Here is a 27,896-nt window from a genome sequence, read left to right on the forward strand (position 1 = left end):
AAATTGATAGCAAAAAGACAAATTAATCAATATGTGAAATTAAGACCCTAGAGGTGGAAGATACTAATGACAAGAATACATGAACTGGCAGCACGCTTAAAGCAACTTCAGAAAAGCTGGAAATTATCACCAAGACTGATAGATCAATTACAAGTTCGCCTTGGCCCAAAGGAACCTACTAAAAGCAACTCATTGGACTGCACCATGACATTCTTACAACACTTGAAACTGCCTTCAAAATAGCGAACAATGCTTAGTATATGATATTGGATCTTAATCATGGAGTCAGGCATTATATATTAAGCAAAATTAAGAGGGCTATGTGTATTTTCCACAATGATGGGGTGGGAAATACACAAAACCTTCTTGAAACATTTCAAAAACGTAATGTGGGAATATTTTTAGGTATCTCAGACACTATAATTTATTTTAATGACACATGGTTTCAGGAAAAACCAAGGAAGAGCAAGGCATAAAATTGGAACAAGAGATGAATAGAGTCGATGAAAAAATTTTCAATTTATACGCAAGGAAACACAATAAAAGATCAAATAAGTGAAATTTTTGGGCCTATTTGTTTTAAGGAAAGACAGACAATGCATTCCATCACAGAGTTCAAAGAACATGAAAGTAAAAAAAGAAATGCAGACATAATTGGGTTCCGTTAAGTATACCATATAATTTATGAGGTCGATATGGGCTGTAGAAACATCACTGCTGATAAGAAAACTCAAAACATCAACTGGGTATCAGTTGCTGCGTCAGGATGCCTTTGCAAATGTTTAAGAAATTATTAGCAACACCCCAGTTTTTTCTGCACCATATGACGCAGAAATTACAATAATGGCAGGTACATTAAAATATGGCCGAGAGATAGATCATACAAGAAGGGAAATCAGTTAGCATCAGGAATATGACAACGGGAGAGATGAGAACATGAGCAAATAGGGAAGTAACTACTAACCATCGTTAATGCCACCACACTTATTCATGGCAAATATGATACAATTCAAACTAATCAAAAAGCAATAGTTTCCACAGCAGATAAAAGAAATTTTACATATTAGATATATACGATCATAGTGCTGAAGATTTAAGCTGCTGCGATATCAACCTAAACCTGTATTCTCCCCTGTGTGGGCACATGGCGGACACACAATCAAGATCATCTTTACCATGTCATCCTTCTGACAAGGTATTGCCCGATCAATAGTTCATGTACTTAAGAAGTTATTGCCGACTTGAGTCGAGAAAGAGGAAAATTTGAGGAAAAGCAATTTCGAGGACAAAACACCAAGAGAGGTAAAAGAGTTTTTGAAAGAAGGGTAGCAAAACATGAGGAGTGAGCCCCCAAAACTCTGCAATCGTATTAGAACACAAGAAATATTCAGCGCAGAAGTGACACCCAATGGATGGCTGTGGCTTTAAAAACGATATGTTAATCTAAATAAGAAATAAGTCCAGGTTATCGCAGAAAAATTCAGAAATTAACGAATGAATTCGAGTGAAAGGTCATATCAGGATTACCTCGAAATTAATGAGCAGTGATGATGACGTTCATGATTTTTCATAGAAATACAAATTTATCCAGACGTTCCTTAAAATGTCATAAGCTACTGTTTGGTAAAAATAGCGCAGGGAACAGAATTGTAACTAATTGCTTAAACATTATCCCCGGTTTATACATTTTAATAAGGTAAAATGGGAGAGTTGAACTAATTCAGCTTTTCGGTACTTTCTTACGCCATCCAGTACTACTTCATATACTTGGTAAACCTATATTGATGTAATTTTGCCTTCTACCTCAGCTACTACGGCTCGAACTAGTTCTCGAATAAAGGGGACTCAACCATTGCCAGGATACAATATCCCCTTCCCGGAAACACTTCACCGCATCAATTGACACAATGTACATCTACTTTATCACTATCAAGTCACATTCGATATGCTACACTGTTTATAATTGCACGAGAATAGAAATAAAAACACAATGATAGGCAGGCTAGAATGATGTTATAAATACTTACTTTGCATCGTGTTTGGCACTCAGAGCAATATAAAAACCCTTCTTCTTTAACGAACTCAGTACCACCGCACACATAACACTTGGGCATTTTCAAATTTGTGTGCACATCACGCCAAACACATGCATCACGCAATTCGTACAACTTTTCAAAATTCGCCATTCCTACAGGGCGCCACGTGTTTTCTGTGTTCCCGCTCCTCCTTGCTATGTTTTGATGGCTTTGTTGATTTTCGTCATATTATCAATGGTTAAGTAGTTTCAATGTTTTGAATAAAGCCCTCGTCAATGAGGAGTTCATGCTGAAAAAATGCGGTTGGTATTGTGCCAGTGACATAATGGAAGGCCAAGTTTGTTTTTCCCCTTACAAGGATTGCAGTCGGACCGAAAATCCCAAGTAATTCATATTTCAATCAGTTCCAATTATATTTTTATTTCGAAGTAATTGATTTCTTTGTTGTCTTAACAGTGGAAAACTACACTAGAGGTAACAGCAAAGAAGCTCCACTGGAAAGAGAGGATATACCAATTGACTGCTTACCTGAAAAATTCCTATGGATGAAAGTAAAACCAGGGAGCAAAATGCGGAATGTGCTGGGATATGCTTCCAGCGCATTTAAAGACGAACGAGTAGTTCTGTGGAGTGGGTCCGGACCGGCCATTATTAAAGCAATTTCTTGTGCTGAAATAATGAAAAGAAAATATAAAAACTTGCACCAAATAACGCGTATATGTTTCCACAAGTACGGGGTTTTAGGTGTATATTCTTTTCATTTCCTCTTCATGTGAAATTATTTCACTATTATTTCAAATATATTCCCGAACAGGCACGAGGAAACATGGGAACCCATTAAAGACGGCCTGGACAAATTACTAGCAACCAGAGAAGTTCCTACCATTCATATCATGCTTTCAAAAGAATCTTTGGATAAAAGTCAACTTGGGTGAGTGGATTTAAAGCGTATATGAAATTTGAAAGTCAAAGTTAAGGATAGGCTGTGAATAATTAGTTAGCTACACAGACTTGGCATTTCTTAACTTGACTTAGTAGTGATAATTAAATACTAAATTTTACTATCCCCAGTCACTGGCACAATTTATTTCTTTCATTGTTATTATTAGTAATCTGCCTGTTAAGGTAGGTTTTGGATAGACGCCAGCTACCAATTGGTTCAGTAACAATTCCCTTGTCTCTCTTAACAAAACGCAGCCTTACATCCAACATTTTAATAAGTCCCAATTCAATTTTGAATACTTTCTCCCTTCATTCCATCCAACATGTCTATCCTTCTCGCCCCTTCCTAGTTTGTATATTATTATCCCCTCAGTGTCCAACATCTCGTTGCCAATCTAAATGTTGGCATCCATCTTTCCTACCCCCTTTTGATTTCTTTCTGCAGTTCTTTCTCCTGGCCCTCCATAACCAGCACTCCCTCATTTGTTAAACTCTCAGTTCACTTCACATTTTCCATCCTTCTTCCCACCCAAATTTCAAAAGCCTCCAATCTTTGCCTATCATCCTGCCTCAAGATCATGTTTTTGCACCATACAGTACCACACTCCATATCAAAGTTGTCTTTCATGATATATTTTAATTTAAAAAATCAAGTAATTAAAAATCAGGCATCTTAGTTGTTTTTGAAAGTATGGCTTTTACATGAAAAAATAATTAACTGTGTATGTAAGAAAGCCTAAATCCTTCAGTAAAATTCTGTTTTGAGTTTTTCTTGCCAAAATTTAAAGGTACCAGATGTTAAAATATTAGCAAGTCATATTTCCATCTCTCTGAAAGTTGAAGGATAATATTGAACAGTTACATTTTTTTGCCAACAAAATTCTACCACATCTGTGACTAGCCCTCTTTATAACTCTCAGATTGTTGTTCATGTGTTTAATTTTGTAAATATTTTTGTGTGCTCCATACACCACTTACAATTTAGAAACGTGTGTTCCGCCCCCTTTGGACCGGAGGGCACCGAGACTTCCTTTGCTGATATACATTGATCTCAGTAACTTCCATTTTTTAAGTAACGAAAATAACTGGTAAGAGAAGCTGGTTATCATTTGATGCCAGTATTCTTAAGTTCCTCAAGGTTCCTTGAAATGCATTCTCAAAGTCTTGGTTGATTCTGTATTTCAGATTTAGCTTTCAAAATTTCAACAGAATTTGTCAGTTTATAAATTATTGGCAGGTCATATTTAAAGTACCCTTTTCCCATGGACTATGACCTGGATGTAGTGGAAGGACTTATAAATTTATTATTCCCTATGTCTGCACATCTGTATCTACACTAAGATTTTCATAATTCATAATTAGATAATTCATAAAAAGATATATGGCAGAGGATGCCAGCACCAGGTGGAGAGGGAGGGAGTAGATAGTTTGTATTAATTTTATTAAGAAAAACATTTTTTTACAAAATTAAAATCAACAAAAAATTTCATTAAAAAAATGCAAATGTTAATTTTACACAATGCAGAATTTTTCAGGTATATTTATTTGGTAGGAAGGAATAAAGTTAAACATCAACCGCTTGTACAATATATCATTGCCATACTAAGGCAGGTCATGCAGACCTGGAAATAAGAGAAAATTCTATTAGCACATGGCCAAGAAACTTCCTGGCGCTGCTGGTAGAAAATGGGGTACCCTACTCTTGGCAGCAGAGGCACCACCCCAATGGAGATGAATGATGGATAAATGGGGGGAGCTTGAATGCACAATGAAAGACTGTTAGAGAGCACTTAAACATACACTATGGCAGATGTATTGCAGTCCTACTTGGTCTTGTGGGAAGGGGTTTGTCAACAAAACATACATGATCAATGTATAAAATAAAAATAAAGAGAAATAAAACTATTGATTCCCTAAACATTACAGGTGGCAATTGTTATAGCTTTAGCCCTACAGTTACTATCTTCTACTGTCCATAGACTGGTAAGGACAATGATAATTGCTCCTGGTAGGGTAGGGATCGGGATGGTGCTGTGGCTAACGTACAAGCTTCCCACTGAGAGGGCCCAGGTTGCTCTCCTGGAGACTACAAATATTTTTCAGTGGTATCCTGATCCCTACTTGAGTTGCTGTGCGGAGAGCACTTCAAGTGAGTACGGCATCTGTCGGATGAGACGTTAAAACTGTGGACACCTTGGTGCCTTTCAACAAGAGATGGCTCATGCCAATGCTGGGTTTCTCTCCATCCTTCCTCTCCCAACCATCCCTAATGGTGCAAATGACTTTGGCTGTTGGTCGCCTCCCACAAAAACTACGACAACTCCTGGTAGGGTGCCAGATAGGATGAAGGGTTGAAGCTAGACAAAGGTAGTCCATGCCATCTTTGTTCCTCAGTTAGGCTCCTGGAAGAGGCATCTGACCTCACCAGAATGGCTATCCCAGTATTGGTGTCATAATGAAGACACTACCAAGGAAGTATATAAGAAACCTCCTCGGTTATCTTTCCTATTATAAACATGGATGGAAACAAAAAGAAAATGAATCCTGGAAACTGTAGGACTGAGCCCACTGGGCTGGGAAGCAGGGAATGCAAAGCCTCCTTGGGCATAATCAAACAAAATTGTAGCAACTGAGCTGAAAGCTGACCCAGAAGAGGACAAAGTGGTAAGGATAAGTGCGTGGAATGTTAGAATGTTGACGAGGACAGTGAAGCTAGAAATCATCAAAAGAGAATGGAGAGAGGTGGTACAGATATGTTATGTTTTCGTGAAGTAACATTGAAAGTCAGCAGAAGTTACTGGAGTGATGGTTTTCTTTTGCAAACTCCTTTGTTATTGCAAATTCCTTTTTAAATTTTTTCATATCCTTGCACTGCATCTTCCATCACACTTTTGCTCTATTTGTTTTCCACCTCAGTTTATTATTTAGCACTTTATACTTTCTTCTGCCTAATCTGTAGTTATATTCTTCCAATTTCTTCTCTCATCTATCTCTAATTACTTCATATTGTAATGCATGATTTCCTTGTCCTTCCTATTTACTGTTCTTATATTTCAGGTTGCCACTTTTGATGTCCCTTTTTTTGAGATGTTCTCTTTGTTATCTTTTGTTCCCATATTCCTTTCTTTACTCAAAATATTCTGTACCACCTGCTGATAATCCTTTCTTATCCTCCCAGTTAATACTTCTACATTTCATTATGTCAGTCTCCATCCCTGTTTAATTGAAGGTTTGAAAATGATGCACACTACTAACAAAGCAAATATCAGTTCGGGTTTAGAAAGGGGAGAGAGGAATGCATGGTGCCTTTCGGTGATTAGAACCTTAGAAAGAATATAGAATACAATCAGAATATATCTGCTTGTCATGTATTTTTAGTGTTTGACCATAGATTTGTATAGTTACTGGAGTTATTGATAATTTTATGGCCAAAACTCTCAATGATTCTTTTTTTTTTAACATGAAATGAGTCGGAACCTTTATTTATATGTTTTGTTTTTTATATTCGTAAATTAGAATTAAGAATTTTAAACTGGTTTATTTCAATTAATGTTTAATGTTGATCATGCATTTTAATACAGTGTCTCAGAGTAAAGTCAAACCGAAATGTTCCCAAAATTGATAAAATATGTTGCCCAAAAATTATATAACTACTCATATCTAACACCTTCTCAAAATTAATTAAGCAAACCAATATATTCTTGTTATTACATATTACTTTCTATCAGTTGCCTCATTTGGCGTCCTTTATTTTCATTCCCATTTCAAACCCAAGCAGATCTTCACCTAGGTAGATGTAAGCTCTCTCTTCATTATTTTCTCAATCTCCTTATAAATATTCTTATATTTTCTTCTCTGCCCCCCTCCTAATCATCTCATGTAATTCACAGCATCTTAATTTTCTTACTTACTTTCTAATTGTTTCCGTCATTTCTTTCTTCGTCTTTTTTTGTAAGGTTCATCCACCTTTCCACTGTAGTTCTAATCCCTTTATGTTTGCATATATTGTTTAGTTTATATCTGTATTATTTCTTTTTTACTCCTATTAAAGCTTCAATGATCCGCTCACATGCATTGTCAACTTAAAATCTACTACTGCAACTTCTACCATGGATTCTTTTGCAACTTGTATTAACAGATACAGTTGACATTTTCAAGATTAACTGCAATTTTTTCAAATACTTGATGACTCACTCCTCTTACTGGTTTTGTCATCAGGAGAGTGAAAATAAATCGAATTTCTATTCTTTTTATGTAGACCCAGTTGTACTTAACACTTTCAGGCTTCACTTCGTGGAAATGTTTGATGTTTATATTGATGACATAGGGAAGTATGTGGAAAATTACAAACTCGTTTGATATAGACGCAAGTGCCTATGACGAGTACTCTATTGTTGGGTGATTAAAAAAGAACAAAATCATCGGATAATTTTCAGATAAATTAACAGGGGCCATAAACCTCTTCCAAATTGCACCAAGGTTGTAACTGTCTTTGTGATTAAAGTTTGGAGATCTTTTTGCGGTTTGTATTGATTTGCATACTAAAGACATGATAGTCATCAGTCTTAGCTAAACTTCTCATCACTTCAAAAAGAATGTTTTGCCCTGGGCTGATGACTACCATTGTCATTCGGCGCTATTTGATTATCTGAGCTCTTTTACTTTGTATAATGTAACTTCATCCACAAGTGCTGGCAGCCTCTTAACTCTTGTTCTTTTGTAGTCACGGCAGGCAATTGTTCCCTGTAGGTGAATGGTCTATAAATTTCCTCACTCCATGTATTATTTTCTCCAAGTTCCTGCTTTAAATTTCAGCAGTTATTTTGTGGGGAAGTGAAATAATGTACAAAAATCTGAATAACTAATGGCTTTAAATGAAAATAATAATAATTATAACAAGAAAATTGAAAAAAATTCCTTAATTGATTGATGATAATAACAGACATATGTTCATTTAACTGATGGTATGAATTCCAATATTAACAAGTAACCCAAGTAATATTTTTTTTTACTTGATGACCCAAAACCCACTACATGTAGTGGCGGCAGGTTATGGAGTGTGGCATGGATCTTTCTGAAATTAAAATTCTGTGCCAATGTAGTTATTATGCATTCAAAGTTCATTGTATCAACTCTATCTATGTAATTATCTCTTGATGATGAAGTTGAATAATTGAAACTTTCATGTGTTTTGTTTAATACTGTAGTTACCAAGGACCTGGGGATGTGAACTCTTCTTTCAAGTTAAAGGCACCACAAGATGTAAAGAAAAAGATAGCCTACAGAAAGGGTAAACCAGTTAAAAAAGAGCCAAAGGAAAAAATTCCTGTCAAGAGCAGAGAACCAGAGACGTTTGCTAATGAAAGTACACCAACGGAGCCAAAACGAAATCAGAAACGAAAGCGACAATCAGAGTCAGAACAGAAAAAAGAGTAATGAAACAAGATATGAGAGGGTAATTTATGATTTTAGATTTTTTTTTCTTTGTGATCAAATGATTTTGTGAGCAGGTAGTATCCTATTGAGATTCATGTTATCAACTGTTCAACGTTTCCTGGGTCAGTTTTTATTTCATCAGCTACTGAAGTTTACTTTCTTTTTTATGTCCTTGTAAATAACTTGGCAAAATTCTTCCTTCCCAAAATGTGTACATTCTTAAGTTGAATAAATAAAATTAAAATGGTGAACATATTTGTTTCTTGGTTAGCACCTGAAGTAGTAATATTTTATATATAAGTATAACTGAATACATTTGACTTATTTATATAAATTTGTATGTTAAACTTTCCAGGCAACCAGAAGGTCATAGGTACAAACAAAAAAAAACGAGTGAATTAATATGAAGATTGAGCTAGATTTGTGTTATCATTTATATCATTGCTTACCTTGAAAATGTTCTCAAATTAAATTACTAAAAAAATAGTACTAGCAAACGTTGTAGTTTGGTGCAGCCTTTAATTACCAATCTCAAAATCCATTCATCTCCCAAACAAAATGAAGAATCACTTGAAGTTTCTTCTTTGGAAACTTAGTATTTGTATAACAAATCATCTTCTCTGCCATCAAGTGCTCTAATGATTTGACAACTCTCACATTTCACAGCATTCTGTGAAACTAGGCCTCATCCTCCTACCTGAAGATGTCACTTCAACATCTGTACACTCACCCAACTGTTCCATTTCTCCTTCCTTAATCCATTAATGTTTTCTTCATATTCTTTTGGCATATTTTGTGCTATTCCTCATGTTTTGGCAGAGGAGGGAGGTGAGCATGGAATGGGGGGGGGGGGTGGCGGCAGGCAGATAGGGAAGGAGAACGGGTATGGCATGAGCCGAAGGGCTGAGCATTGGTGCGAGGGACCAAAGAACAGCTAAAGAGGGATGGGGAAGGGAGGTTGAGACGGGATTATTCTAGTCTTCATACATAGGTCACTTCTGTCCATGGATCTAGAACACCATGGTATTGATCCTGTAAAATCAGCAATGTGCCTGTTAGTAGTAATCACTCTTGCTTTTTGAATGGTTAATCATTTTCATAATTTTTGTGAAAACTGAAAAGCCCGTTCTTCTATGGCCAAATATCCAAATTGTTAATTCTTCATCTAGTTTCAGCCATTTTGCTATTTCATTTTGTGTGTTGTCTATTATGCATAGATTTTTGTAGTTCCTTTTCATGCCTTTACCAAGTTCTTATCTTTTCCATTGGCGGTAATCCTAAAGTCCTCTCTTCTGTCATTTCGATGTTCTTTAACATCATAATCACTTGTAGCTTAAATGCAATATCAATGCAGAATCTGCATTGTTTTTGAGCCATGCTCTACCATGAAAACTCTGTAAAAATAACTTTGATTTGTAAAAAAATATTTCCTTTAAAAAATGGATTCAATATTTGAAAACAATTTAATGTCCTTTTGTTTTTTTTTTGTTGATGAGTGAATGTGATGATAATGATTACCCACTACTGCACATGTGTAATGAGCTCATGGCCATCTAGCAATGGCCATTCTGGCTACTTCCTCGCAGTGCAGCAGAGGACGTCAAGAAGGGTGTGATGGTTGCAATAACATAGAATATAAGAACAGATAAGTGCAAAGAACACAGAACATTAAGCCTTATGTAAAACCAATGTTGAGTCAGGAAAACCAGAGAAACAATAGAGATAATAATCAGATAGAGGGTACTAGCCAAAATATGGCAAGCCATAAATTTGACATTTATGGACTTGGAGAAGGCCTTCAACATCATCAACTGGAATAAGTTGTTCACGATCCTAGAAGCACATGGAATGGGCTTCAGCAACAGAAGAATAATCCATTCTTGCTCCCAGAATTGAGTAAAAACCAAACAATTGAAAAGTAGAAGCCAAGAAAAACGAAGGAGGTAGACAAGGATGTAACCTTTTACCATCATATTTCAATGTAAATCTAGAAGGGGCAGTAAAAGAAGCACGAGAATTGGCATCAAAGGGGTCAAGGTTAATGGGGAAGAAATTAGCATTATCCAGTTCACACATATCATTGCAATAGTTGTGGAAATATGAGAGCACGTGCAAGCAACTGAATCCACTGGACAAAGTACTTCTGGGCTATAATATGAAAATCAGCAAGAAGAAAACTAAAATCCTTGTGTGTGAAGAGAGAAGTTGATAGTAGATGTCACCATTTGCGAGATGAAACTATGGCAAGCAGAATGCTTCATTTACCTTGGTGGCTGTACAACTTGGGATGGAAGGAGTTCAAGTGAAGACTATCTTAGCTGAGAAGCCATTCATGAAGAAGAGCCAACTACTACATTCAAAGAACTGGAGGTTGCAAACAAGGAAGTAGTTTGTCAAAAGGTTTGTGTGGAGAATAGAACTATACAAGTCCAAGACTTGGAAAAGTGGACCAGCGAAGAAAATAAGCTTTTGAAATATGGTCCGGTTTGGAATGAGGGAGTATATAAAAGAGTGGAAGACGAAAGGGCCATGTGGAGAACTTGGCCACCAAGAAGAGCTAAATGGATTGGGCATATGTCCCACTAGCCACAAAGGAATAGTTGGAAATAATTTTAGGGAAGGTTCAGTGAGGAAGACCAAGAGACATGTACGTAAGATATATTCAGAAGAATGTAAAACAGCAGTTTTTCAGAAACTTCTGGTGTTTTTTTTACCACTGCTACTTCGCAATGTCCATTATAGAGATTATCCTTACCCCGTGTGTCATGCTTGTGAATATCTCTATTTCTGACCAGAGAAGAAGTTTGGTGCCGGCATACAGAATCAGGTACAAATATATTTAGAAAATGATCATTATTTTATGGCATTTGAAATACTCCCTGCAAAACTTTCTTGCTTTTACTTTAAAGATAACCTTTAATGCATATTTGAAGGTTGAGTATTCTATTCATATTTCCATGTGCTGAGCTCCCCCAGCTGATAATGCCATACTCAGCTATGGACTCGAATGAAAGTATACCATGGTAGACAGGTATTAGTACTTCTGAATTACAATAGTTAATAAGATTTTTTATAAGGAATAAGCTGAGCGTGATTTTTCACTACATTTTTCCATGCGGAATTACCAGCCAGCCTGCTATTTATTTCTAAACCCAATAAATTGGTATGTGCCTACTCATAAATCTATTGGTAACCTATTTCTACATTAATTTGATTAAAGGTCTTTATTACTAAATATGAAATGAGCAATTTAGGTATGTAGTTGTAAATATCCTGCAGTCATTGAGCGATTGGATTCACCATAGCATACATATCCATTTCTAATTGAAATAATTTAGTACGACATGCTGTTAGACATTAGTCATATAAGAAATGGCCACTTTTCATCCAATTTCTGTGTGCAGGTATCCATGCAGTATCCAAAATAGCCATCGGTAGTGTTCAATCTAGATTTCTCTGAAAATGAGGTGTTTCGACGCTGTTCCTAAGATCAATAATTTAAGGAAATGATTTGTTGTATCTGGCCAAAATTTATCGAATTTACGCAACACATTGAAATAAGTAACTTCAAAATTGAATGCATATTGAAATAAGATTTCCACACACTCTTCATTTAGAACACAACCTAGGTTTCGATGTTTGATGTTATCATAAGGTAGTTCCTACAGGAGACAACTTGATAGACTTCAGAGAAGGAGGTTAAAATTAGGTTAAATATTTACAACTCTGAATATATAAAAGATCCCTCTACTAAATGATGATGAATTCTCTATCTAGGGAATATTTTTAAAGAAGTTACCTAAAGAATAAATTAAATATGCCATTTACAGTAATGCATGCCTTAAGAAACTGATCCCACACGCTAAAAACAAAATCCCAAGTATGAGAGGAGCAGAGTGTATGAATGAAAGTGCTCAGGGTGTTCTAAACATATGGGCAAACGAGAGAAAAATTAAAGAAAGAGTAAAGGAGCACTAAATGTGTAAGGAATAGGAACATAACATCCCTCTTTGTAAAGCACCTTATCAAATGTGACCACTAAAGTGACTTCGAGACTTAAAGTCTCCATTCTGAAAATAAAGCCCATTAACTCGATGCAGTTTTCTAAGAAAGCCTCCAACAAAGTACCTCACAGTAAACTTCTTGCGCAGATAAAATTATCCAGGGTTGGATTAAAGAATTTTTTAATGTTTGGGTACAATGAGTAGTGATAGACAGAGTTAGCTCAAATGCATTAAAGTTACTTCAGGTGTTCCCCAGGGAAGGGTCATCGGAGACCTCTTTTATTCCTATTTTACATTAATGACATTGACTCCATAGTCACTAGTGAGGACACTGCAGCTTTGTCAGATGACCTTAATGCTATGCAATGCTGGTGCGACACTTGGCAATTAGAATTAAACTTAAAAAAAATGCGTGGTCATAAATGTTTGGAAAAACAGCAATTCCCTACCAACACCTTCTGCATTTGGAACACCGAAATGGAATGTGTAAACTCAATTAAATACTTCGGCATTAGCCTCACTCACAACCTCTCCTGGGGGAAACACATACTGGGAATATGGGGCTAACAAAAAAAGGATTAATCAGAAGAGTACTTGGTAAATTTGATGAAAAGGTGAAAGAGAAATATTATGTCGTTGGTTAGGCTTTACTTAGAAAATGCTGCAAGTGTATAGGATCCTCATGAAGTTGGATTGATTGCTGAATTGGATCACGTGCAGCATAGAGGAGCTATATTTGTAAAACGTTATGATAAACTTAGTAGCGTATCCAAGGCTGCCAGCTAGGCTGGGAATCACTCGCAGAACGAAGGTTAAATTACAGATTGAACCTCTTGCATAAATTGGAAGGAGGTCTATTTAGCAGTGATGTTGAAAATGTATTATTACCCCAATTGTACAATGATAGGAGAGATCACATTAGTGAAATTAGAGAGATTAAGTGTAGAACAGATAGATTTAAGATGCCATTTTTTCCACAAACAATGAAGGATCATAGTAAGATTGTTTGACTGCAGAAGGGTCATGTTCAGGTAAAATTATCCTGGTGTGTATTCACCCCCTGCCACACACCCTAGCTTCCTGGGTATAAAAATAAATTTTAAAAAATCAGAAAATTTTAAGTGCCCGTTGCAAGGATGACCTTGCTAACGAAACTTGTATCCCTCCCACTCCCCCCTAGATACACCATGCTTTCACGTCTAGTGCTCCCCACTAGAGATATCCCCATCCCAAACAAAGCCCCATTAACAGCCAATGATTGGTATCCACCCAAAGACTGTATTTTCCTTTTCCTCCCATGTACATTTTAACCTTCTTTATACTGCTCTCACTCTGACCAACTGCCCTCCTTCCCTGCTCTGAAGGTTGTACAAAGTTGCCTTCTTTAGGAACTACTGCCCGATGATGGGGTCCAACGTCAAAACCTAGGCCGTGTTCTAAATAAAGTGTGAGGAATTACAAGGTCAGTAATTGGATTTCAATATTTAAGTTAGTACACTTAATGAAAAAACATAGACCCGTGCTTAGAATAGAAATTATATTTATTTTACTTGCAGGGGATTAGGGTCGCGGTAGTCCTGGGGGGAAGATAAATTTAACCAGAGGACCCGGTTTCGTTTCTCGGGCAAGTACCTCTGGACATCCTCACCTTTGCCCATTGTGAGTGATTTTTCAGGTACCAGATCTTCATGGGACATCATTACCTACAAGGCACTACCCCTCCCCAATCATGAAGTGTGAATTTCACACAACGTCAGCCTTAGTACTGGATGAATTCACCGGACCAAAGTTCGGGTTGATTGCAGTGCATGAACATGAAATCTTTTATAGTAATAACTAATCATCGAGAGAGGTATTATTTTGGTAAATGAGCAAACAATGTCTTAAGAAATATCAAGTCAACCTGGGATAACATTTTGTAACTTAATAGAAGTCAAGCCGGTTCATTTAACGATTTTAATGCCTCAAGTCAATGTTAATTTGCTGCTTTACTTCTATTGCTAGTTTATGAGCAGTGGCAATTAACATAACACGACATTGGGATTTGTATTATATGTAATTATATACACATATGTATATCACATGACATTCATGCTATACCATAGGATGAAAATTTGGACAAAATGATTTTTGGCTATTGGGAAACCTTTTAGGATATTACCTGCGGCAAGTGTACTTAGGCTGACCCTGTGTAGGGTTTCAATACACCATTTCTACGGAATATAATATGACTCCAAATATTATTCCTGTCTGCTATTCTTTCCTTTGAGTAAGTCCTTCCGCAAATTCAATTATACACAGAATGTCCTTATTGCAATGCCTATTTTAGTAAACAAAGTATTTCTCACATATGTTCATTAATTTACCCGTAATTTACAATGATACTCTTGAATATTTTGCATGGCGTTTCTAATTTGAGACTCAAAATCCAGCATAAATTTTTTATTGATGAACTATACTAAACATTTTTGAATAGAAAATGAAGATCGTGAAAGGTTTTGGTCACCGATAGAGTACCTAGCAAAATTATATAGTATTTCAATTCGTCCACTGTGTTAAAATGTGTTTTTATATGACGTCTTGCACAATTTTACTTCCCTTTGTATTGGCACCCTGCTCGAGAATATTTTTGAACAAACAATCACGTCAGCCCTAGTTATTTGCTGAGTTCCCCAAATGTTCCCGTGGGTTATAAACTTCTGTCATCAATTTGTATTATGAAATTTAGATTCTAATGGAAAAAATTCACAGCGTATCAATTTGAAGTGGGTGGAATGGAAAAACTAGTCGTTTCTGTTTCGAATTCTACATTTGACGGCATGATGTCGCTACTGTATACAGAATCAGGCAAGTTTTTTGGCAACCATGAAGATGGCCGATGGTTCCACCGTATTAAGAAGAAATCGGCCGGGAACGTCAGCAAAAGTGAATATTCTCTATTTAAATAAACTGCTTACATATTTAATATCTTATAATTTTTCTGGTTCTTCGAAATGTGCCGTATACTTGCATAATGAAAGGAATTGGTCATTTCAGTTTTGACATATTTTCCTAGTAGAGTAGTTTCGAATATTTTGAATTATTCCTCGCTTCGATGAGAAAAACTACAACTTTAATCTTTATGCTTTACTAGGACTTCTGTAGGTGGCCAGATGAATTGTTTGAGGAAATGGATAGCACGTTAGCTGTGCAGCAATACATACAACAACAAATACGTCGGGAACCGTCAAACATTGACGTAATCCTTACTCCTCCTGATTCCCAAGATGAGGGAGTGTGGAAATACGAGCATTTAAGGTAAGTAATTACACACATAATTTTTCCATTGATGGCTGGATGACTCAGGTTAACGAAAAAAAAAGACGGTTGAAGGTGGCAGCCTGGTACTGACACGTTACCCTTATTGAATATTCCTTCTTTAAATTAAGGCTTGGCGCTGATTTCTGCTTGTAATACACGTCAGAAATTCGCCTTCTCATCGTGATTTCTGGTCACTGTTATAACGTCACAACGATGATTATCTAGCCGCAGAAAGTTTCTACAACCTGCGATTATTATTGGGTGATAAATCGTTGCCAATTGGGAGGGACTGTTGAAAGATTTAAAAATTGAAAATTAATTATGTTATTAACATCAAGATTCCAAGAAATGTGTAAGAGTATTCAGCCTAATAGTTTTTGATGGCGTCTATTTTAAAATTAGTTCGCGTTCTCTTATGTTCTTAAACAACGTACACAATTCTTTTTGAATTTTCAATCTCCTGTTTCCTGATATGTATCTTATTGCATGATCTCTCAATTCACCTAATTGCAATTTGTTATGATATGTCTCTATAATTGAAAACTATAATTGAAAAATGAGTTATGAAACTGTAGGGAATAATTGCTTCCCGAATGTTAAATTTCGTATATTCTCCAGGACTTCCGAAGCAGGTAGTCTATTAGCATTGGGGTTTTGGTTGAATATAATGGACTCGTACATACAATCATTTCCCTAAATGTTGACTGTAATTACCTAAATCTTCTCTTTTTTCAGTTTGTCAGTACCTAATAAAGTTCTTGGTTGTGCTAAACAAAATAGAGCAGCTAAACATTTTCTTCATTATCTAATAGTGGTGACGATTAGGATATTAAACCAAGGTGATGCGATTGTGGTGAGCTTATTTGTACCTGGTGTTAACATTTCCAAACAAGATAGTTGGTACATGTTCAGTGATTGTTACATATTCAGGTAGTTTCTAACCGAAGTACCTATAGTGCCTGGGCATTCTATCTTGGCTGGGGATTGAAAATCTGTTGTCAATGTGTAGTAGTTAAAATGGCACAGCACTGATATTCAGCCGATGGATCATCTTTTACCTTTTATAAAGAAAAGAGCCAAAGCAAAGTACTTTTTGTTTTGATATTTGAAATAAAGATTCTGGACGTTTTTCTTTGCTTAAACCGTGAGAAATAGGCCATATATATTATTATGTGATGTTAATTGATTCCTTAATTGTATTTCAGGGATTACGGATTGTTAATTTGTTAATAGGAGCTAAGTGATTCCTCATTGACTGAAATGATGTAATAAAAAATACTTTTTGAGTGGTGTAATTTCAGTTGACGTATAGTGTTTAAAATGGATAGTTTGAGAAAGACAGTAGCATAAAAAGGCATGGAATTAAGGTTTTATGGGGAACCATGTATTTAATTATTGGATGAATCCGTCTTAACATTATTGAGTTATTTGTCATCCTTGAAATATAGTCCGAGTATAGTCTTTTGAAATTTCTTTGTCAATGGAGCTATGATAACATTAATATACATCTGCACAAATGGTGTTTAAAGAGTAAATTCTTAAGCAATTCTTTTAATTTTGAAAGGGTTTGTATTGCTCTTAATTTGAGTGCATCCAGTGTGTTTGTGACTAAAATTGGACAGGCCTTTCCAGAGGTTTAATGTCTTGTGTGGCATTTGAATTGTATGGATCTGATTGTAGCTTTAAGGATGTTGTGTCAAGTTAATGATTTTTGTAGAGTCTAGGTATTTTATGTTGATGTCAGGATCATCAGGGTAATTCTACAGAAAAATGGGAATTAAGCAAAGAAAAATAATAAGGTATAAATCGGGAAATATTTAATCATCCATGTTTTAAGCCATCAAAATTCTTTATTTATATGGCAATTTACATTGGTGACGCTTAGGTAAAACGTAATATAAATACTAAACATTTTAAGAGAATGTTTTATGTAATTAATTTACCTTATTGAGTAGTAACAAATAGGTGCACAAATATCAAACAAAGTTTTGAATAAAGCTGCGTATTACAAGTATGAAAATATTAAATAATTAAAAAAAAAATTTGGAGGAGTGGAATTTGAATAACATTTTCCAAATAAATTTATTTCATAATTCAATTTAAATTATCAGTTCAATTTATATTTCAGTGTATATTCTAATAGTTGGAAAGGTACTTGAAATAAACGCATAGGACTCGTGCATATGACTGGTAATTAATAATGTGTTGAATAACTCTTTGGAAGCCCATTTCTCCCAAAGCCAACAAGGATGCTGCTGGCCTTGGTGGAAGCAGGTTAATTCCCTTGCCTGCTATTTTAAAGATTCGGGTTTCATTCCTATTTAGGTGGCTTTTCTTCTGCCAAGTTTTTGCTCCAATTCCAATAAATCGCCAAGGCTATGTTGAGATTTCTGGCCTTAGTAACTCACTGCAATGAAACAAAAAAAATTGAGAAAGGTTAGAGTTTTGGTAAAAAGTGATCATATTACATTTAGATCAATTCAGTGAAAATTTGTTATTCCACGGCAAGTTAGCAAAAATATGTTATATTGAATTTCTTGTCTGCCAAGGATTGTGTTAATGCTTCTTAAGTTTTTTGGTCTTAAGTATTTAAAAGGAATGTTACATCTTTGAAACTATATCCCTTATAAAAACATTAAAGTCTTGTATGATTAGGCCAAAATGAGAGCCCTGAGCTTTTTCTTCATGTTTTGATGGATGTCAGGGTTTGTATTGATACTATAATAGTAGGTATATCAGTAGGAACTCCAGATTCACACCAGGCTTATAAAATCTGGTAAAATGTTGACCACAGGTTGACAGCTAAAAGCTGCTTCAAAATCAGGTTACAAAATGTTTGGAAAAGAGTTACTTAGTCTCATATAATTTACATAATATCAACAGGTTTTGATACTACCAATGAGGGATGTGTGCACTTGATTGATGTAATTATCAAAGCATTTTTCAGCCTAGGATTTACATAAAGGAAGCGAAGAAAAAGCATTAAAATCATTGAGGAAGCCAGACAATTTATATGTGAGATGAGCTGTGTTTTCTGGAGTACCAGGAGTCAGTTCAAGAGATTAACTGAGATTTACGTACGAGATAAATAACCTGATTTTGCATTTGGACTAAAAAATCATGAATATTACTGGGGGTGATATTCAAAATATCAACAACTTGTTTACATGGGTTTCCACAGCATTTTTGCCACAGTGTGTGTGCACCATTTCCGACCAATATTAGACCTTGTTACTCTTATGTTTTTCAAGGACCGGTAAAAAATACCAGAGCATTTAGAAACTAAAAGAGTACTCATTATTCATTATTTAATGAATGATTACAACTTTTTAAATGGAACTTGTAGACCTCTTGAAAGCACCCAAATATTTATATATCTCCATGAGGGAATCCCATATTAAGTCTAATGATTTATGTGTACTTTCATGAATGAATATGTAATTTGCCATGAATGTTGATTATTTTTTTAGCATTCATTGATTGCTTGTATTTGAGATTGGATTGATAATGATTTCAAATAGGTTGAGAAAATACTGAATTTGTTTTTCCTACCTCATATGTATATTTACGAGGGCAATCCCAAAAGTACCAGACCCAGCAAAGAAAACACAAAAAATTGTAAAAAAATGTATTTGTTTTTCAACGTAATCTCCTGTCAGCTCTATACACTTTTCCCAGCGATGTTCAATAAGTGCGACACCCTTTTTATTTTAAGAACTGTCTTGCTTCTCAAAATAGCCATTAACTGCCGGCATCACTTCTTCGCGGCTAGAAAATATTTTACCACCTAGCCATTTTTTCAAGTTTGCAAGCAGAAAATAATCTGAGGGGGCTAAATCTAGGGAATAGGGTGCATGAGGTAGCAATTTAAAATTTAATTCATGAATTTTGGCCATTGCAATAATGGGTTTGTGAGCTGGTGGATTGTCTTGATGAAACAACGCTTTCTTCTTAGCCAAATGTGGCCGCTTTTGCTTGATTTCTTCCCTCAAACGGTGCAATAAGCTTGCATATAACTCGCCATTGATAGTTTTTCCTTTTTCAAAATTTTCAATGAAAGTTATCCCACGGGCATCCCAAGAAACTGACCAAATATCCAAATTTTCAGTTAATATGCGATGTACCGCACTTTTTGAAATGCCTACTATGTCTGCTAGCTCGTGCACTTTCAGTGGACGATCATCGAGTATCTTTTTGTGGATTTTCTTCACCATTTCTGAAGTCATCACCTCATTTGGTCGAACAAGGTGATGCTTGTCTTGGCAGCTCGTACGGCCTCGTTTAAACTCTGCTACCTAATATTTTAATGTTGTAAACGAAGGAGCAGACTCACCCAGAGTATAATCAAGTACAGATTTTATGTTGGTTGGGCTGAGGCCTTTCAAATAAAAGTATTGTATCACATAATGATGACCAATTTTCTCCATTTTCACAAATTCATAGAATATTGTTCACTATTGATGGCTGCCAAACAAATATTATCAGCATAGCATCTTCAAACTTAAAATATATACTTTATAGATTGTGTAATTTGTAATTCTGTGATATTTTTCAATCAACTACCACCATCTCTAGGTCAGGCTGGGTATTTCTGGGCCTTCCCATGTATCTATGCTATTATATAGTATTTTACTTGTTAATTATGAATGAAAATTATTTCTTTAACAGGCAATTCTGCATGGAATTAAATGGTTTGGCTGTGCGATTACAAGGCGAGTGCCACCCTGACACATGCACACAAATGACTGCAACGGAGCAGTGGATATTCCTCTGTGCTGCCCATAAAACGCCAAAAGAGTGCCCTGCAATTGACTATACACGGCATACTCTTGATGGGGCAGCATGCTTACTAAATAGCAATAAATACTTCCCAAGCAGGTACTGTTTTTTGCATTATGTATTTTTATTGTATAATTTTTAGTAGTTTTATGAATTAAAGGGAAATGCCATGAGTATATTTTCTGTTTGATTAGAGTTATTAGATACTCTTCAAATTACTATTCTATTCCAAAGAAACTGCGGGAGATGCCGCAACAGTAACTTTTAACGGAGTCATCCGCTAATGTGCATTTCAATGCAACAGTTGTTTACTTTTCTAAGTTCATGGTATTTTTTAAGGCATTTGAGACATATGAAAAGAAAAGTTTCAGAGAAGTACTAGTAATATCTATTTCTAACAAAGTTGCCCATTTTACATGTTTGGTTTTTAACTTTCAAATGTAACTGTACATAAAAATAAGATTTTTTATGTGCCACATGTTGCTGGTGGTATGATTTACTAAAATAGGATGATCATGGAATCTATTGTGAATTAATGAATTTTCTAACTTTAAAAATGGTTTGTAAAAATTAAGTGATGTTGATTTGAAAAAGCTTGCCTATTCTCCATTCTCTTGTTCCCTGAGTGAGCTAACATTGAGAGGATATAACTGTAGATGCAGATGATGATATAAACGTAGAATTATCAATTTCTCCCAAATCCAGCTCTCCTTGAATTTGAAATTCTGTATCCCAGGGTCCCTCTATGGACACAAGCGAAAATGAGGAAATAATTTAAAATTAAAACTCATCAAATTTATGATTAAATCTTCCCTTAATGTTAATGTTGTCAAAATATAATTTTTATTGATTTTATGTATTGCATCATTCTCTTCCAGAATATTAGTCAAAGTGAATTCAAAAGGGTGATTTGGCAAAAGTGGCATTACCTTTAAGGACATTACATTTATGTTCTATTTTTGAGGGTGGAAATTGGAAAAATTGTTAGCATTTTGTGGGGTACTTAGAGCACCCAGAATAAAGTTAAGGAACACTAAGCACAAATATAGTGCCATGTCACCTAATTTCCTGCTGACATGATGATTTAATTGAACGCTGAGAAGACAGTAGTAGGTAATATACTGCCAGAAAATGAGGCAATCATTGGTTCATCAAGGAATTGATTTTTATTTGGTGTTTAAATTTCTCTCAACAGTGTAAATGTAGGTGTAGCATATATTGATCAGAAGAATTAAATTATTCTATCCTGAATCCTCTGGTAAACTAAGAGGAAACAATCTTGACTCAAGTGTTTTAATATGGTTTGTGAACAAACATCTAACCTGCAATTGCTTTTGAAGATTTATATTTTTATGTGATCTATTTGGTAAAGCAGGTCTAACCAAACTTTAAATTCTTTCCTCAGAAATGTCTTTCAGGGTAAAATATAAGGCCTTTAGAATTGACTTTACAGATATGTATTATTGGCAAAGATATTGGTAAAACATGTTCATGCAACTTATTGGAAAAGAGAAGGTAAAACCCATGGGTCAGGGAATGTGACTCTTATTTTCAGACGAGTGCTACTGGTAAAAAGAATACGGGGAAGGAAAAGGGGTATTACGTTCTATTTTATTGTGAGAGCTTTGTGCACATGGGGGGGGGGGGCTAGTTAGAGGAATAAGGAGGTGCATTCAGGATTTGTGCGATATAAGGAGGATTGAAGGTCTTTCGCCCATTCCAGATGCGGGTGTAGTGGTGTATGTAATGGTTCTTCTCGCTAAGGATTATGTGGATATTTTTCTTAAGTTCCCTCAACTTGTTAAAACTCACAGCGATGGAAGGAATTGATCCGCAAATCCATAGCACAAGCAATAGGCGAATTGAACCATTGAATAAAATAAACCAATTAATAATTGAACCATTCCTTGATGTCGAGGCATCTGCCCATCTGGTTAATGCAGCACACCTTAATTTGAAAGCATCCATATTGCTTGTGGTTTAGGTTCACCAGTACATTGTCATCTCTTTGAAAATTTACAGAAATATTTCATGGTTTCCGTAGATTTTCAAATTTTTATTCTAAACTAGGGGAGACATTCTACATTCATACAGAAAACTTGTTTGTTCTAATAAAAAATAATTATAGTAAACGTTCAATGTCAAAGTTACCAATTGTAAATATAAGTATAGTTCTATTCATCAGTTATAAGGATATATCACATCTAAATGCTTTTCCTTAGCTTTATTGGTGCAAATATTAGTTATGGATATGGTGGCTTTCAACTGTTTCAAGGAAATTTTCATCATAGATTATAGAGAAATTTCTATAATCTTTGACTTAAGTTCATTTGCTATAGAATGGGATTGGAGGAGGATCTGTGATGATCAAGTACACCTGGGTTTGGCTGGCTATTCCTATCTGCCATCCGAGTTCATCTGTACTCTCATCACTCATTTAAGTGGAGTGATTTGATGCATGATTTTTTGTGTTATATTTCCTGATCTTTAGATGCAAGCAAGCATAACCAGCGGTGTTTAAAATCAAGTTACAGAAGCATGCATTATCCAAGAGTTGGGCACTGCTCATCCCTAGTGTTTGACCTAAATAAGTGTGATAGGTGATCTGTTAAAAGGTGAAAGTGAGCATAAAATAAAAGTTATGGATATTATGAACACATAAGGGGTTTGATCGTGTGATCTTAGAGGATATGTGGATGATTACCTACCACTGTATTGGGAGAAACTAAGAAAGGATGAAATATCCTTTCATCGAAAAAAATCTTAGATCTTTGGATCAGTTGTCTCATGTTTCCTTTTTAAGAAAAACTTGAGTCTTTTGAAAATATTTATGTGCCTCGATTTTAACATTTAGTTAGAATAATGATGGCTTTTTAGGGCATGCTCACAGAACTTAAATTTTAATTTTTACAAAAGATATATTGTTTTAAATGACCAAAAATAAACTTTGAAAATCTTGCAAACTGAAAATTATGTGCATCTGCGAATTTGAATTCACTGAATTAGTGGCACTAGTTGGTGTTGTAATAAAAACTAGTCAGATGTAGAGTACCTACAAAATATGACAAAGTCAATGTCAGTTAGCTAAAATGCAGAAACAATCTTAACATGAATAGATTAGAAATTTCAGTAGAGATTTTTGGGTCAAGATCATTCTTGGGGATAAATTACTTATCATGAGAGAACTCAGCTGCTCGTAATTTAGATTGTGGATTAGTTTGATCTGTGACAGAAACACCATGACTGAATCATTGTTACATGCCTGTGACAGAAATGTTAAGACATGATTCTAGGTAGCTGAAATGGTTTTTGACCTACATTTTCTGAGACTTGACAATTAAAGAACACTCACAGACTGCCCCAATGGCTGGACTGAAGTGTATCCCCTTTAAGTGATGGGTTAATGAAACAAGTTTTTCAAAAGTGGCGAGGTACGGGGTGAATTTTTGCATGATGTGTATGAGTGCATTGATTGCTATCAACATCTCTCTGAAAGAATGATCCATCCTTAAGCAAATCTTTTCATAAATTTGTGTCATTGATTTTTAAGTATTCAACGGTGAGTGCTGATTTTTTTTACATAGGTGCTCAGTTGTTATCCTATACTAAGGTAGCTGAAGGTTTTTGATGTCTGCATTATTGAAATTAAAATATAAATGTAATGGGTTAGGATGCATGTGACCAAATACCATATGTATGCTTCATTGATTTCATATGTTCATACCTTGCATTATCAGAGAGTGAGCATTGCTTTTGGTACCAAAGTCTTTGGAGAGTGTAAAATGAGCTATGACAGTCCTTGTCTCATACCTTAGAATCAGTATGAAAACTCACATTAAACTGAGCATGGAATTCTCTACCCTTTAGCTTAGTGTGTTTAGGCAACATTTACAATATTCTAAAGAAAATGATGGAGAAATGAGAATGTAAATATAACAGTTAATCTACTGAATTATATTTATTATTGTGTACATTTTACTGTTATAATATGAAGGGTATATAATATTTTAAAAATAATGTCTGTATAAAATAATAATGTTTTAATGTCAGACATTTGATGATGATCGATTTGTGTGTTTCTTTTGTAAATATTAACTGCATTGTAATAATTGATTTTTTTGTTTACAGAGTGAGCATAAAGGAGACCTCAGTGGCTAAACTAGGATCAGTTTGTCGGAGAGTGTATAGAATATTCTCACATGCATATTTCCATCACAGAACAATATTTGATGAGTTTGAGGTAAATATATGCTAAGTTTTAAATTTTAAATATTATTTAATATTTTGTTTGACAGTTTTTCTATGCTTTTTAGGTGCCCTATGCTATTAACGCCAGCCTTAAACCAAGTGTCATTTTATGATTTTCATAGACTAATTAAATACTTCTCCCAGAAATTTGGTAGAAACAAGAAAGCTTGGTACTTCATAGAAGATGAATGAATGTAAATTGGAACCTATTATTCGTTCGGATTATTTATTTCTTCCTTCTTATCAATCATCATGGAATTGCAAACAAGACAGAAATTTTAGTAATTATTGGGAAAACTGGGAAAAACCAGGGTTCAAAAATTATGATGATTTTGGGAGCAGTGAAACTTTTGATCGTAAAATTTACTTTGTCTTCTTTGAATGTTACTCTCCTGAGAACCAAGTATAGGTCAGATAACATATAAATCTCCTTTCATTCCAGGAATTGTAAGCAGTGGATATAAACATATTAAATCATTACCCTGAATTACATTAAGTGCAGGAAATAAGTTTACTTTGGGAGTCAAATCCTATACAATTTCGGGAAAAATTTTTAGTCTTCTTGAATGCTGTCACACTATTGTACATAAATGAAAACTTTTTAATGAACATAAGATGCAGTGAATATTTCGAGTAAAATATTTTAGGTGTATAGAAAACCTGCTGACACAATATTCTATTTATGATATATTGTAAGTTTTCTTAAAATGTTCAGTGCCTTATATTAATTGTATCACAGGGAATAATTGGTGTGAATAGTGCTATCATATAATTTCATTGTATTTAGAATCCCATGATTTCATGGGTGTAAATTAATGGTATAGCCTGGTTCAATGTTCAAACAATATCATGTGTAAGCCAGAGGCAATTGTTCTTTTAGTTCATTCCATTTTGGGCTCCGATTATTGGTTAAAGTTTTCCAGTATTAGCCAGGCCAAAGAAGAATGGTGAATGGCATATGAATGTTATAAATACATCCAATTAAAAGTCTTGATGTATATCTTGAGCTATTCACAGATATAGTAATAGCTGATTGAGAAATTTTTGTCTCAAATATTTGCAGCCCAGGTTGATTACTGATTTTTTTCCCTACTCTCTCTCTCTCTCTCTCTCTCTATCTCTCAACAGAGTGAAACATACTTGTGCAAAAGATTTACTGCTTTCGTCACAAAGTACAACCTTATGTCTAAAGACAACCTCATTGTGCCCATACTTGAAGAAGAAGGCAGCGGTGAATCAGAAGCATAGCAGTGTGAATTCAAGGTGCTGTTTCTCTCCTCTCCACTGCTCTGCATCACCCTCATACTGAAAAGATACCACCTGTGTGTCACTGGACATTTTTTTTAATGGTCATGAGTCAACATTATTTGTTTTTGAGCACTGCCTATCGTTCTTGGCAGTGTCTCTAAAAGTCTGGAGACAGGTGGCAGGGAATGCCCCAGAAAACAAGCCAGTTCATGATAACCTTTTTATAGCCATGGTATTATATTGTAGGAAAATGCAGATGATCAAGGCCAGCAATGTGACTCAACTAAGGGAAAGAATCAGTGGTGATAAATGATTTTTGAGACAATGAGAAGAGGTAATCTTTGTTTGATTACAATTGAGAAAATGAAGCTCTTTTATCAGTTTGCAATTGACCAACTGTGCTTGTATTTAAGGATTGGCTTAACATGTTTATTTTCCCTTTGTGTGTGGCCTAAATTTCTAATTCATCAAAACATTATGCATGCTTCATAAGGTTAACGTGTCATCTGTCTACTTATAATTTCTCTCAGATTTATATTGTAAACCCTCAAGTTGACATGCTGTTGTTAATGTCTGCATGGGAGTACTTGAACAATGTACATAAATGTATATAAATAGAAAAATCATTATTATAGTCATTTATGAAGAGAAGCTGTCAATAGGAATGATGCACCTAGCATTAATTTCAGTAGCAATGGGTGGCTACAATTGTATGTCATAATTAATTAATTAGTACACACAATTTAAGCCATCATTTTAAATTAATAGGTACTTGCATTAAAATCAGTTACTTTTCAATACAATTTGGTTTATAATTGTGGAATTTTTGTGACATGTGTGAATGTTAGACAGGCTTCTCTTAAATTTAATTCTCTAACTTACAGAGCAGAATATATCTTAAAATGCCATGGATTAATGATTAACTCAATTAAACTTCTTCTCAAATGACTTGCATTTCAGTACACCTCTATTGATTTATGACTCAACCAGTCATTGCCTGATGCTAAATTAGTATCTTCATATATGTTGTAGTGATCTTTAGCTTCATAGACTTTTATTTGGAACATTTGAAATCTCAGTGATTTTATGCTATTGTTTTTAATCATGAATGGCAAAAAATATTATGTTAAGGAGCAATAAGGATGTTTATCTTGAATCATGTACTCATGTTGAGTTCATTAATTTTTGTATTCCATAGATGCCCAAAACTTTCAATCATTCTTTTTCAAAACTTTAAGTCTGAACCTCTCTTTATGTGTTTTGTTGTGTATATTTGTATATTAGGATTGAAAATTTTAAACTGGCTTCTTTCTAGTAATGTTCAGTGATGATGATTATGCATTTGAATTCAGTGTCTCAGAGTAAAGCTATGAAATTATGTTACCCAAAAATTATTTTGTTTGTCCTATGTGTCTATTAATGTATACTTGAAAACATCTCATGTCATTTCATTTTTTTAACCAAAAACCTAACATTTAATATACTACATCAGGCATCACTTTGTAAAAATTTCAAATATCCATGGTCAAAATAATTTTATTTTTATTATTCTCAGAGCAAATTTCGACTAAATGCAGGTACATAGGATTTATTGGGGAAAAATCTAACCAGATGCAAAGAGCTTAAAAGAAAAGACTTAATAGTTCACAACTTTGATTGTTTATCTAAATTTATCAACTGTATAATTTTGCTTCATTAGAAAGAAAGTGTCCATTTTACTCTTAATTATACATATATATGTATGTAAAAATTCTGAAAGGGGTTCATATATATTTGTTCCCAATGCTAAAGTGATGGTGCATGACATGTATATAATTTTTACTTCTTGTTCTGTATGGGTGATATTCCCCATTACTATTAAGCAGATGAGTATTTTTTATAAGAACCACAGAATGAAATATAT

The 27,896-nt window shown here is 34.8% G+C and overlaps 3 protein-coding genes across 4 annotated transcripts in view; 2 read left to right on the forward strand and 1 right to left on the reverse strand.

Annotated features, from left to right (window-relative positions):
• TAF1B (TATA box-binding protein-associated factor RNA polymerase I subunit B) overlaps positions 1-2,186 on the reverse strand; it is a 24,180-nt gene extending 21,994 nt beyond the window's left edge. Inside the window, exon 1 of the mRNA XM_071590113.1 lies at positions 2,028-2,186. Within this exon, the coding sequence (XP_071446214.1) occupies positions 2,028-2,186 (159 nt within the window). The remainder of the gene's footprint in view (positions 1-2,027) is intronic.
• On the forward strand, positions 2,180-8,665 carry Rpp25 (ribonuclease P protein subunit Rpp25). Of its 2 annotated transcripts, none has more exons than XM_071589892.1 (4): positions 2,180-2,420; positions 2,493-2,766; positions 2,851-2,967; positions 8,186-8,665. In XM_071589892.1, coding segments are annotated over exons 1-4 (621 nt in total). In that variant the 5' UTR covers positions 2,180-2,419; the 3' UTR covers positions 8,415-8,665. The 2 variants fall into 2 exon arrangements, with proteins under 2 accessions (XP_071445993.1, XP_071445992.1); XM_071589891.1 differs by having other exon boundaries at positions 2,509-2,766.
• Positions 8,666-15,242: 6,577 nt separating this feature from the next.
• Positions 15,243-27,430, forward strand: Mob4 (MOB kinase activator 4). The gene is made up of 5 exons (XM_071589666.1): positions 15,243-15,343; positions 15,552-15,715; positions 20,387-20,596; positions 24,626-24,737; positions 25,874-27,430. The coding sequence occupies exons 1-5, from the start codon at positions 15,284-15,286 to the stop codon at positions 25,991-25,993; spliced, it is 666 nt and encodes a 221-aa protein (XP_071445767.1). The 5' UTR covers positions 15,243-15,283; the 3' UTR covers positions 25,994-27,430.
• Positions 27,431-27,896: the final 466 nt, after the last annotated feature.

This window comes from Hetaerina americana, unplaced genomic scaffold (genome assembly GCF_022747635.1).
Source record: "Hetaerina americana unplaced genomic scaffold, ioHetAmer1.1.p SCAF_4, whole genome shotgun sequence".
NCBI lineage: Eukaryota > Metazoa > Arthropoda > Insecta > Odonata > Calopterygidae > Hetaerina > Hetaerina americana.

Excerpts from the sequence above, each read along its gene's own strand:
- Mob4 (XM_071589666.1), top strand. The coding sequence starts at position 15,284 with ATGAAGATGGCCGATGGTTCCACCGTATTAAGAAGAAATCGGCCGGGA. Across the intron at positions 15,716-20,386 it reads TGGAAATACGAGCATTTAAG|GCAATTCTGCATGGAATTAA; the intron begins GTAAGTAATTAC and ends TTTCTTTAACAG. Across the intron at positions 24,738-25,873 it reads CAATATTTGATGAGTTTGAG|AGTGAAACATACTTGTGCAA; the intron begins GTAAATATATGC and ends ATCTCTCAACAG.
- Rpp25 (XM_071589891.1), top strand. The coding sequence starts at position 2,323 with ATGCTGAAAAAATGCGGTTGGTATTGTGCCAGTGACATAATGGAAGGC. Across the intron at positions 2,767-2,850 it reads ACGCGTATATGTTTCCACAA|GCACGAGGAAACATGGGAAC; the intron begins GTACGGGGTTTT and ends ATTCCCGAACAG. Across the intron at positions 2,968-8,185 it reads TTGGATAAAAGTCAACTTGG|TTACCAAGGACCTGGGGATG; the intron begins GTGAGTGGATTT and ends TTAATACTGTAG.